The sequence below is a fragment of the Melopsittacus undulatus genome, chromosome 8, assembly GCF_012275295.1.
Source record: "Melopsittacus undulatus isolate bMelUnd1 chromosome 8, bMelUnd1.mat.Z, whole genome shotgun sequence".
In the NCBI taxonomy this organism is placed as follows: domain Eukaryota; kingdom Metazoa; phylum Chordata; class Aves; order Psittaciformes; family Psittaculidae; genus Melopsittacus; species Melopsittacus undulatus.
Genome location: NC_047534.1, coordinates 38,115,023 through 38,128,126, shown reverse-complemented (window position 1 = coordinate 38,128,126; position 13,104 = coordinate 38,115,023). Strand labels below are relative to the sequence as shown.

At 35.4% G+C, this 13,104-nt stretch overlaps 1 protein-coding gene across 2 annotated transcripts in view; it reads right to left on the bottom strand.

Annotated features, from left to right (window-relative positions):
- The window catches only part of CERKL (CERK like autophagy regulator), a 30,560-nt gene extending 19,126 nt beyond the window's left edge, over positions 1-11,434 (bottom strand). For both annotated transcript variants that reach the window (XM_031052291.2, XM_031052293.2), the window contains exons 1-2: positions 11,221-11,434; positions 3,723-3,854 (exon numbers count right to left, since the gene is read on the bottom strand). In XM_031052291.2, coding sequence (XP_030908151.2) covers positions 3,723-3,854; positions 11,221-11,419 — 331 coding nt within the window. In that variant the 5' untranslated portion in view covers positions 11,420-11,434. The remainder of the gene's footprint in view (positions 1-3,722; positions 3,855-11,220) is intronic.
- Between the last annotated feature and the right edge of the window lie 1,670 nt (positions 11,435-13,104).

Here is a 13,104-nt window from a genome sequence, read left to right as displayed (position 1 = left end):
TGATGCTTTTTTCAACTATTTCTAACACAACTAAATTTTTTTCCTCCTTTTTCAAGGACATTTTGTTCCCAACTTCTAAATTCCAGTATGCGTTAAGTTTCAAGTAATAGCATTCTGAAAGAAGGGCACTGACAGGGTGCTTCATTTGAACAGTCACACATACTCCAAAACACCATTAACACTTTATCTCCCATAGCCAACAACAAACTAAGGATTCAGCCCCTACCAAAAGAAAAAGCAACACAGAATTAGCTCAACACTTCAAAATGTGGAACACTTTTATGTGACATGTACAAATACTGACACTCATGTCACAGACTAATGTCAATAGGATTAAAACTGCTAATGATAAGTGCAGATTAACTGGTGTGGACACTGGATGAAAAAAATATATTAATTTTTTCTTTCTTAGAATTACTTAATTCTAAGTTACTTACTTATAGTAAGTTTACTTACTGTATAGTAAGTTTAAACTAATGTTATTTGGCCAGTTCTTAATCACTCTTTTCCTTTGTGACCCTGCCCTAAAACTGCGGGTATGAGGAAGACTGGTTTTGTCTCAATACCCAGCTTGTAGCTATGCATAAACAGAAAACTCGAAACCAGGAAGAAAAGTGAGACAAGCTAGCAGTCTGTTGCGATTATAATGAAGAAAAATGAGTCAAGATGTGTAAGATTTTGTAAGGTACCTACATATTTTTAAAACATGTAAACCAAATTACCAGTATTTGCCAGCACTTGTAGGTACCCCAACTGTGGAGCAAGCTTTTGTTGAACTGGATTTTTAGAAGGGTCACTGTTCTTGTCCTAACAGCTGTATCACAGCTGCAGCACTCAAGATTGACAAACGCTTAAAATGTTGTATAAAGGCCAGATTTTAAGTATTGCTTAGCCTTAACTGCAGTTAAAGTACTGATTTAGTTTAAATTTGCCAATTCCCTCTAACTGCACTGAACACTTAGAGGTTTGTTTATTCCATATAACAAAAATAACCCTAAAAAACAACCACCATAATCCACTCTAAGAACTTCAGTGAATTTTATTGAAATTAATATCTCTCTAGTGTAAAAGTAAATTTGGGGGAAAAAATAACACTAAAAGAACCTCAACAACAACAAAAAAAAACCCAAATTCAAACATATTTGGATAAAAGAAATGCTATTTCAGAACTCACTCATTTACGTACACGCCTTTTCGCCACTGTATATCTGTGAGTAGGAAAGACCACCTCCACTCCAAAGGTCTAAATTAAAGTTTATTCCAACAGAAGTTACAATGAAGAATAAGATCAGGCAATCTTGATCTTATAAGAAGCAAGGGCCAGCTATGAAAACATAGGATTATATGAGAAGACCTCTGTCTTCAAGCATTCCACTGTCAAAGTTTATTGGTTTGGGGTTTTTTTAGTAATCTGTAAGTCTTTCCTATGCAGTGGAAGCCAATTCAGATGTTCAAATTTGCTTTAAGATTTTTTTGCATAATAAAATTTAAGCTTTACATATATGTATTTGAGAAGACTGAAAGTAAGCTATCTTCAGTATAAAAATTATACAAAAGCCTTCAACTTTTACTCCCTAATACATCTTTGTACATCACTATGTATGTAAATATTGACCATATTATAGCAACAGTGGGATGCGCACTCCACAAAATCCAAAACAATCATGAGAAATAAAAAACCTGATCAATTTACTTGAAACAAGGCACTTAGTTTTATTAGAAGATGGTACCAACGGACAGGACTTTCACTCAGCACCCACCACCACCACACCCCCTTTGCTTTTTTTAATACATAGCTCTTAATTATTTAGGTCTCTCCATTTAAAGCTGTAGTTTTCTCATTTTGCCCGTAGGAGGAGTGTTAGGCAGCTAATAAGCACAATAGTACTTACACATTACCAAAATAACCTTATTTTAAGGATAAGCCATTAAACATTTATCTACCTGAAACCCGAAGTTCTTTTCCGAAATTTAAAAGAAAAATTCTAAGAAAAAAAAAAATTTAACTGTTTGTATTCAATTATGAAAATGCTTCTAAAATGGCTACAAATTACGTTCATAGCTCATATGAAATTCTATTAATCAGTTTAAAAGACTATTGATACAGATCTGGTTTATAAGTTCAGCTTTAGGATGTCAGATGACATTACACAGCTAAAATGTAATCACAGACAGGTTAATGATAATGCTGCCTTTAACAGAGTCTAACAAACAAGGTTCTGTCCACAGTAATGATAAAAGAAACACTAACCAATAGTAAGGAATAAAATTAGTTTTGCTTAAATAATTGCTTAAAACAAAGTCATAATTAATTTAACAATATGAAAGGCAGTCATCCCTACCTAAGGTTTGCTAAGTTTAATTTTTAAGAAGACAGTTTATTATTAATCTATTTACACTATCATCTATGCCTTGCAGGTGAAAAATACATCTGTGAGAATCAAAACTTATACAAAGCTGCTGGCATTCCCTTATCAGTTAAGGAATTCTAACACAGACTATTTTTCACACTCATGTGTCTTTAATCTTCAACTGTTTTTACTTTAAATTGTGGGCTAAGTATTTAAAAAATGCATAGGTACAGATAACAAAATTAGCAAGATAAATCTCATATACAAACACTCATTGCATTATCGTATCCTCATGCCTAAATCAGATTTGCTTAGAATGATTTTTGGCCTGCAACCTGAACTAGTCATGATGTCACAAGATATTTGAGGCACAACTGAGGATGAGCCCTCTGTCTTATAATTTGCTTAAGCTGGAACTGATTATTTTGCCAGCCAATTACAACAGAAATAGGGAGAAGATTTTTTGGTGTTAAAATGTCTTGCACCAGAGTTTACACTTCACGTGGATATGAAATGCATTATCAAAGATTAGCAGTGTACTAAGGGAAATACTATAGATAAAACCCCCCAATATTTGAAATATGAAATATTAATATAGTTTCTCTGTAAACCTGGGTCGTTTTGGAGACCAAAGTTGATGCAGCATAAGTTTCAGTCTCTTCACAGAAGGGGGTAGAAGTAATAATCAGATCATTAATATTTTAGTGCTTTAAGAAAAATCAAATGAAAAAGCAAAAGAGCAAATTCAGGACATAAAGCAGAACTCTGCCAGAAGTTGGGACCTTAAATTCAAACCTGCCACAGGGAACCCACTTTTGAGCAGAAGGCAGCATCACAACAATGTTAAAGTTGTACCTTCACATTCTCCTGACACCAAGTCATGTCCATATGCCTTATGAGAATTGCTCTTGTCAGCACAGAACTTAATCACTTAGGTGTCCAGGTCATCCCTGAAACTGAATCAGAATCCAGAAATAAAGTGCCCTATGGATAAGCTCCTCTTATGGTGTCAGGCCAATAGATGCTCTCAGAAAAGAAGTAGTACCTACGGACACATGTTTTCAGAATGCAGGAACAACTCTTAGCAAGCATATAAAAGACTGTCAGACATTACATTATAATATCTTTTTATAAATTGAACGCTTTAAAAAACCCACCAAAATTACTAGTATTGATAACCATAGAGGAAAACTATTCAATAACAGATTTAACAAAACATTTTTTGACCAAATCAAAATGTATTATATATTACAGTTCCAAATGCAGTACTTGAAGTCAAAGCCAAGAAGGATTAGCAGTAAATTCAAATTGTCTTGCACACTTAAGTACTAGTTTCACGAGAGATTAGACGATGTCTTTGAAGCAACTTACCTGTAACATCGGTTTTGATGTCAGCAAGCCTAAAAAGAGGTGCAACTTGCTCATAATAAACATGTGTGGCTTCTTTTTTGTGGCTGCTTGGATTAACAAATACTTTTAAGGATTTTGGTCTATTTTGAAAGCCTAAAAAGAAAACACAAAACATTTAAGATTGCACACAGCCCAGTTATTTTTACAGCTTAAATTAATATTTAATATTAGAACCACTGCAGTACTTCAACAAAATAAATAAATTATAATCTAAGAAAGGTTTCAATTTCTTCTTGGCTGTGCACTATTTACCTTAAAATTACAGTACTGATTCCTTTCATGTGTACAGCTAATAAACAGTAGAAATGAGTCAGACTAACCAAAACATTGTAGGATCCAGAAAGAAAAGCATATGTCATAACCCAGTTAAAACCTTGACCCAGGATCAGAGTGAACGTGGAGAAGTTGTAAGATTGGGCAACAAAAGCCTCAAGTATCAAAATATATCCTTCTTGGAATTTAACATGCAACACTCCCAGGAGGCATATGACAATAACATCCACAAGACTGATGCCACCATTTAAGGCTTTTGTTTTCTGAGACTGCAAACCAAATAGAGCAAGCAAAATACCCTCATTTTGAAAGAGGTCCAAAGAAATAAGAATTTCTGTAATATCATTCATTAATATGATAATTATTGTTCATTTTAGTTCTTAAAAAGTTACATTTAGGCCTTCGAAGTCACGGATTCTGAGCAAACACTGAGAAATATTGCTACACAAAGAGTACCTGGTCTTGCACATTGATCCCATGAGGTAATTTTATTATTTGGAATATGGCATTTTGTTGAATAGCAAATAACTCCTACTAAAACAGTAACATTACTTACAAGTTCTCTTTTCTAGAATTCCTACAACTGCCATGATTCAGTTAATGTTGGTCTGCTACGAAAAGCAAGTGGTAGCCTGTGATACTGCTGTTTTTGGGGGAGTTATTTAAAATATATGATTTGAACTATTCTGAATTTTATTTCAGTATCAGGTTAGACTACTGCTTTCTTGGCCAAATGAATGCTGGAATATCTGACAAGGGTACTGCTTTCAACATTCAAGAACAAAATTTGCAGTAGGCCACAACTCCAGAAGGAACCAAGAGTTTAAGCACATTTTCCTGCCCCCTGTAGAGCATTACTTCAACTTTTACATCCACATGTAGTTTCAGAGTATCAGCTGAGACTTCCTGAAGCTTTTCCCACTTACTCTACCTCAACAACTGAACAAGAACAATTCCTCAGAGAAATTAAGCTGAATACCATTTCAGCATCAAAGGGGAAAGTATTCCTTCAGATCAAAACCTAACAATTATAGAGGTCCGATAGATTATTTTTTCACTTACTGAAACACATCAAAGAATCTGAAAGTGAAAACTAGCACTTAATCCAGTTTGCAAATCTTAGAAGATTTCTTAAAGATAGTGAAGAAAATTACCGGACCAGTTTGCTCCTATAACCTGAAAGCATACATAAAGAACAAGATTTCTAATTATATTTATGGCAAAATGCTATACACAGTGCCATGTCATTGCATGGCAAATTAATTCTGATGAATCCTCAATGTCTCACGAATCCTGAATGCCTTCAGGAATAAGCCTTAGTACCTATATTTAAAAGTATCTTATTTAAAAAGGAGATAGAAAACAGGGAACTCGGTGAGGACAGTGGATGTGCTGGAGGGCAGGTCTGCTGTTTACAAGAACCTTAATTAGCTACAAGACAGGTTTGACAAAAGCCTCAAAATATTCAATAAAGGCAAACACAAAGTCCAGCATCTGGCCTGGCAAAACCCTAACACTGCAGGCTGGGGATCAACCAATTATGCAGCACCTCTTTAGACAGCATCTGAAGTTTCTGATGGACAAGGAGTTGAACCTGAGTAGGCAGTGTGCCACTGATGCCATGAAGAACAAGTGCTTACTAGGTTGCAGTAATAAGAGGAAAACCAGTAGTTCAAAGGATATCACTATATCCTTCTATTCAACATCTTTGGAACCTGAATATCAAAAACTGCAATCACCTTTAGTCCCCCCAGCACTAGATTGATGAATTGGGGTGAGTCCGGCAGAGAACTGTAACTAAAGAGAGGTAGCTGGGCTTTGTGTAGCCATCCTTAAGTATCTATTATGGGAGTAATAAAGACCACCAGCTCATACTCTTTACAGGTTTAAGGACAAAAAGTCAAGGGACATAAGTTGCAACAAGGAATACTCCTATCTGAAATAAAGAAAACCACTCTCCACAATCAGGGCAGTTAAGCCATGGATCACACTGCCTAGAGTCTTTAGAATGCCCATGCTTAGAGATTTTCAAAACTTATCTGGATCTGGCTCTCAGCAATGTGGTCTTATTTAGAAGCTCACCTGCTCTGAGCAGGAAGCTGGAACAGAATCTCCAGAGGTCTGCTCCAACCTAAACTATTCTTGATTCTCTGGAAATGGAAACAAGCACTGCAGGTATGTACACAGGCAATTTCTAATCATAGGAATTACAACACAAGATTACACAAAATTTCCTAAAGACTATTAAAACACACAAATCATGAAAGATTAATTGATACTCAAGACACTTATTGGAAATCTGCTATCTGGTATTGTTGCAGTCTTTTAGAAGTTATAAAAATAGTGAGACTAAAAATGTAATTTCTGTGATGTGCCATTTTACCTGAAGTTTCAATAGAAATGAAATTGAAATTTACAAGAATAAGCACTCATTTAAAAGAGAAAAGATTTAAATCTGCTGCCATGTGCATGCTGCTGATCAGCTAGCCCTAAATGAATCTCAACCCACACCAACAACCAGATATAAAACTGTAAAAACTGACTATAGTCTTTGATTTGTAAGTAAAGTATACCTTTAAATGCAAATATATATATATACACACACCAGACTTCTAACACGCAAAGCAGTGGGAACGAACAGGAAAGTACAGAGTGTACAGTTTGTACAAGTAGGGAAAGGTGATGAAGCATCAAATTCTGTTATCCAGACAGTGTGAGTTACAATACTGCTAAACAACAATTAGGAGAAAACTGAAGGGGGGAAAAAAGCAAACATAATCTCTCTTAACTGGCTTTGAGGTTTAGGTGTAAAACTTTAAGTGCCAGGTGGCAATATAAAGTTTTAAATTAAAGCAAAAGTAGGTGAAAGAACACAGGCTTTTCAGCTGGTGAGGGAAAAAAATAATAGATTTTTAAGGAAAATTTAGATTTTTTTCTTTTTTTTTTTTGGCCGGGGGAGGGTTTGTTTGTTTGTTTTTAATCAAAAATTTAATTTATTAAATGATTTTAAACCAGGACCTGTATTTATCAGTGTTAGTACATAAATCCTTGTGAGATTTTCAAGAATAAAAAAATTCACAGGATAAAAGTGCTAGAATATTCTCTTTATGACTACTTGAACATCAATTTACTTTTTTAGAGAGGAAAACTGTTTACAGAAATACATCTCACAGACAAAGCACTTGAGCAGAGATATGGTATGCTACTGTACTGATCCGGTTTTGTGATTGCCAACTGGCATGAAAGGATCACAACAAAAATTATCCCTTTTCATTCCCAGCATGCTCTGGAAACACCAAATAACTGCTTTTAATGAAAGAATAGCCAATAACAGTCAGAAGTTAAACTTTCACACACTTATATAGTGAAACTTCTTTAAAAGTATTTTTAAATAATAATATTTTAATTTCTTTTTAACAACAACTATATGAATGAATCAGTGTCATTTACTACAGCCTGTAACTGATTTCAGTCTGTCAGCCTTTTGGTGTTCTCCCTAACTGGTATTCTGTTATTGTTTTCTGTGGCTGCTCCATTTGAAACGAACCAGCAGCCTAAAGCAGGAAGGCCAACTGTTCCTCTAGTACTAACAAATGTGCTAATATGCACTAGTTTAAACTTGATCTATCAAGTGAATCAGTGAACCATGAAGGGTGGTGGGTCAATCAGGGTGTTCTGAAAACAAAGGCTCATAGGGCAGCAGAGACGCTATGCTCAGACATACATCTGTGCTGCTTTCAGGTCTTAGCATTATGAAATGGGTTTATATTACAGAAGTTAAGAGCCTGGAATCATGTCATTACTGAATACATTTATAAATACTTTATATGACACTAAGAATATTATACATGAGGAAAACTAACATTATGAGAGAGATTTGATAATGTAACTATGGAGACACCACTGTTAATATTAACTAACCAAAGTTAATGTTTAACATTAATGGTTTAATTAAAACTTCATGCATGAAGTTCCAGACTTTCATATCAAATCCCATTATAAAAGATACTACAGAAGAGTAGATAAAAATAAAATGCACTTCATGAACTTTTTGTTACTTTATCATTTATTCTCAACCATATTTACTGCCTTCTGTTAGTTTACAGAGTTTTTAAGTAAAACTTTTTCAAATCAACTGTTAAAAATAAATCTTATCTTGCTAAAAAAAAGAAAAAGGAAAAAGGAAGGAAAAAATTTATAATTAAGCATTTTATCTCACTTCTTGCGCCTACCTTCACCCGCTAAGAAACACTGGGTATTTGCATGCACAGAGAATTTTAAATAAAACAGTGAATTCCACTCACACACTATGTCATAACTGTACCTGCCCATAAGTCCAATACAAAAAGATATGATGCATAAATGGAAATCGCTTAGAGTCAGGTGTGCAACAGTTCTGATGTGAGATCAGTGGCATACTAGAAGCTGTCTAAACTACAACTTGGGGCTTTTCAGGAGCCAGTCTAGTGCCAAGGCCCCATAGGTGCATGCCTTAAAGTGGCAGCGGTTGCTCTGTGTCAGTTCAAGCAAAATGTGATATACAGAAGGTCAGTTTTTCTGAACACCGTATCATTGAGCAAGCTCTTTATATTCAACTGGCATGCACCTGAACAGCAACATCATCATGTGGAAAATAAGAACTTATTCAAAAGTGGGAAGATGGTAGCCCATGTGTTTTGCAACTGTCACACACACAGAGCCATAATAACATCCACTGTAATTCAACTCTAAATAACTGTATTGTACCTGTGTGCTCACTTACATGATGACAGGATTCATGAAAAGTTACAACCTAGTTAAACTTTAAATTGAAGTACACTGAACACATCCAAAGTAACAGAGGATACTCACTATGAAAATACTAAGAATGTACATGCAAAATGCAAGAAACATTCATGTCAGACACAAAACAGTGAAACTATGTACATGGCATGTAAAAAAAATCTTGAAATCTTCATTAGAACAAATCTCCAGATAAAATTCTATCAGTGATGGCATGAGCTAAACTTGCTAGTAATATTCCTTAACGTATATGCACAAAAATCTAAAAACTTGACAAAAAGTAATGCAGACAAATAAAAATTGCATTTATTTCCAGAGGAAACACACCTGTTAGCAATATTTAGCCATCCTGACAAATGAAAGCACATGTTTACTGACAGCAATACCCAAGCATATATAGACTCTTTGATAAATCACTTGCTTTTCATTTGGTCCAGCCCAGAAGCAATAAAAAAACTGCTTCAAGCAAATAACACAGCAGTTAATGAAAATTTGTGACCGGATAGAATAGAAAAAAACCCAAACATGTACACCTAAATTTTGAAATTTTGTCCCTCTAAAATAGTCAACTTTCTCTTGGAGTTCATAAGGAAACCAAAAAGGAGGCAATTTGAGTTCACTAGCAAACACCATCATCACTATCAGGAAAACAAGCTGCAGCAAAAACCATGAAAATTCATCACTCTTTCAAGCAGAGATACACCAATATGCCTTTTGAGATTTCAGTTACTGATGAATCAACAAAACTTATCTGCATTTTATACTTGCAGTCCAGACTTGAAGCCCACTGGGAACTTCTAACCAATGTTTGGTACATTTTAAATCAAAGGACTTTTCCTCTCTATTATACTATTACTATACCAGCCCTGAGTTACTGATAATGCCTCTCTGACACACTGAATGTAGAAATACTGCTGCCTTTCTTGGTTATTTTCTGTATAGAAAGGCAGTCTGAATATCTACCCAGAATGCTCTTTTTCAGGTTCAGGTGGCTTCCAATTACAAAGCTATAAAACAGGAACTGCACCTCGAAGTCAAGGCAACCTGAGCAAGAGATACTGCTGCTTTTTTTCCTGTGAACATATGGTACCACTGCTCCTGATAGATGAAGGATAATCTGGGAACAAAACAGACATTTGCTCCTTATGCAAATGTCCTTGCCTTTATGGGTAGCTGGAGATCTACAGGAATCTTGGCACTTCTGCAGATTTAGCTATTTTGTGATAAACTCTTTGGAAAAAAAAGGGCAAGGGAAGGCAGTTTTTAATGCACATCTTCATTTGGAAAATCCAAAGCATATTGTAAGCAAACAATATAAGAATGTGCCGTTAATAACTCATGTTATTTTACTTTCCCTAATATCTGCTTTTGACAAAGTAACTTTAGTAGAAGTACACTAAAACTGTTGTTTCTAACTCTACAGATGTAAAAGATTTGAATTCTGCAATCTGGCTCAGTATTAACAATCCAGCTGGAGTTTTAATAGTCTGTTACAAGATGGACTGGTTTTCTTCTGTAACAAACTCATTTGGTATAATCTGTAAACAGAGACACATTCTGGAGCTAAATCAGAGCGTTTGTTTTGTGAAGGGATTTTTTTGTTGGTTTGGTTTTTTTTCAAATCACAACTGTACTATATCGTGTGTCTTTCCAACACTGATGGTATTAAATTACAGAGAAAAGCTTTGATTTGTTGAGGGGGAGGGAGACCCTAAAGCGTGAATGCTTTTTCCTTGGATTTGACACAGCTTCCATGAAAAACATACAATTATCATGAGTTAAACAAAGCATCCTGGCACTGGCATTAGCCCAGGCAAACACAGAAAGGTACTTTTAAAATAAAGAATTGCCTCTCATTGCCAGCTAGTGTCAACACACCTTGTATCAGCTTCTACAGTGCGAGTCCTATAGGACCTTAAGAGCGCTTCCACCTGTGAATTTATGAAGAATTTCTCATTAGTCTCTTAAAGAACCTGCAGGTCTTGAATGGGAGCTCATAAACAGCCACTGGGAAGTCCCTGAAGAGTTCCCAGCACTGCAACAAATATAGTACCATCATATGTGCTGCAATTCCAAGTGAAACATCAGAGAAATATTTTTTCTTGAAGAAACAGATTTCCCTGAAGACACTTCAGTTGGAACACAGTAAGATCCTTACTTTCAGTAACTTCCAAAACACCTCCAAAAAATATCACCAATTTGTTTAATTTTTACAGATGTATTAGTCACTTTCCTAAATTTTACTTTTCACCACATGAAACTTCAGTGGTAAACATTTTCCAGCATTTTCATATCTGCTTGTCTTTTCCATAAGGAAAGTACAGTTCTAAGCTTCCCTCAACCTTAGGCATCGCCAATAGAAACAAGTCTGAAATAATGACACCAACCCCAATGCAATGCTTACCATTCAGAATTTCCTTTAGATGTCTAAACCATGAATGACAATGATCTTCACTTAAGTTATTTAAATGGATAGCACAGTCTGTTAGTTTATTCTCTTCTTTATTCAAGCATTTAAAAATTGTGATACCCAACAAAGTACCCCCTTTCTTCTGCCCTACAAAACGACGACGTTTCAGTTTTACTGAAAATACATCTTTCATTTCAAGAATCTCCTCCTGAGCTTGCACATTAATGCTGGAATCGCCTGTAGGGAGAAAGAAGAACAAAAAAATTGGTATCAATATGATTAGGTGTACTACCTAAAAAGAAATATTGTTATGGCTTCATTTCCAGATTCACGTGTTGCATCTGCTCATGCCTATATTTAAATTTATTGCCTATCATTTGCCTCAATCACTGGCCTTGTATTTACCAATACAATTCTGTTATTTAGGTTAGGTGTCCAGCTACACAAATAACATGACTTTAAACAGATTATTTAGTCCCTTTTCTGGTAATCAAAAAAATAAGTGAACAGAACAGCAGAATCTAAGAGTGAACCAGCTGGGGTTTTCTACATTTGCATTCAAAAAGCAAATTCTTAATTCTATTCTCCTAAGTCATAGCAGTTGTATTCTCCTAAATCATAGAAAGTCTCCTATGACCCAAGCTAACCACATGCTCCATATTTTTTTTCATTTGATACAACTGCTGCCTTTTGGGTTTAGACTAGAGACATATCGTAAAATAGTTAAGTAAAAAAAAAAAAAAGAAAGAATAAACCAAAAGCACGTCACCCATATTTTCTTTCTTTTCCAGGTCATGAATTTACTTTAGAAGACAATAAAAACAGTTTTGAAAGTTCTTGTGACAGTTCAAGACCCTCATACAAGGGGAGATTCATGGAGGTTTTCTTATGTCAGGACTGTTATACACACAGACCCCATGGCTGCAGACACAATCACCTCAGTGACACTAGTTCCAGCTACCTTTTAAAGACAAAGTGAACAAGCATGGTAAAGGTTTCTCCTTTTTCTGCTCTCTTGAGATGTAAAACACCTGATGCCTCAAAACCAAAGCTGAACAGACAGACTGAAGAAAAAATGTTACCGTTCCTGGAGGTGTCAGATACTCTGGACACAAAAAGAAGTTTCCCCTTCTTTGCAATTACAGCACATCCGATACACTAGGCTGATAAAAGTCCCTTTGCAGCCCAAAGCAAGAAAAGGTAACCAGAAACCTTTTCCAAATACACAGCAGCTCAGTCAAGTGGTTTCTCAATAGCAAAAGCCATAACAGATTCTGTTTGATGAATAGTTGCTGCACTCTGAAGTGCCAGAGAGAAGCTGCAGAAGTCTATTTTAACTGTCTTCCTGGAAAAGATGGACGGCACTGCAGGTGAGACTGCAAAATCAAGCATTGCCTACTTCATTACACCACTTGAAGCTAAGGACTTCAGGAAGTCATACTTCTGAGCAGGAAAAAGAAGCTTGTGTCAATTCTTGTAATGCTGACATTTTTCAACATTATTTCTTGAACCAGACTATGCAGTGATCATCTTCCTATATAGAAATCTTGGAGGACTGTATCTCAGTAATGCTAATAGAGCTAAAGCTCAGGTCAGCATTACCTCTCTTGACAGTTCTCAAACAACCCATTTTCTCCTGTTCCATACCAAATAACCTACTGCTGATAGAAATATTAATTTATTATACTTCCCCCATATTTTTCCAACTTGTTACATTTTACCATCTTAATTTTCCGTATTTCAGCTACTAAGGTGTAAAACTAGACTAAAATCATTCAATTTTAACAGGAATACTGTGACAAGTAAATGTGTGCTCTGAGAGAGTACACAGGGAATTGTGTCTAGTGCAGACTTTCAGAAGTACACAGCAAATAAAAA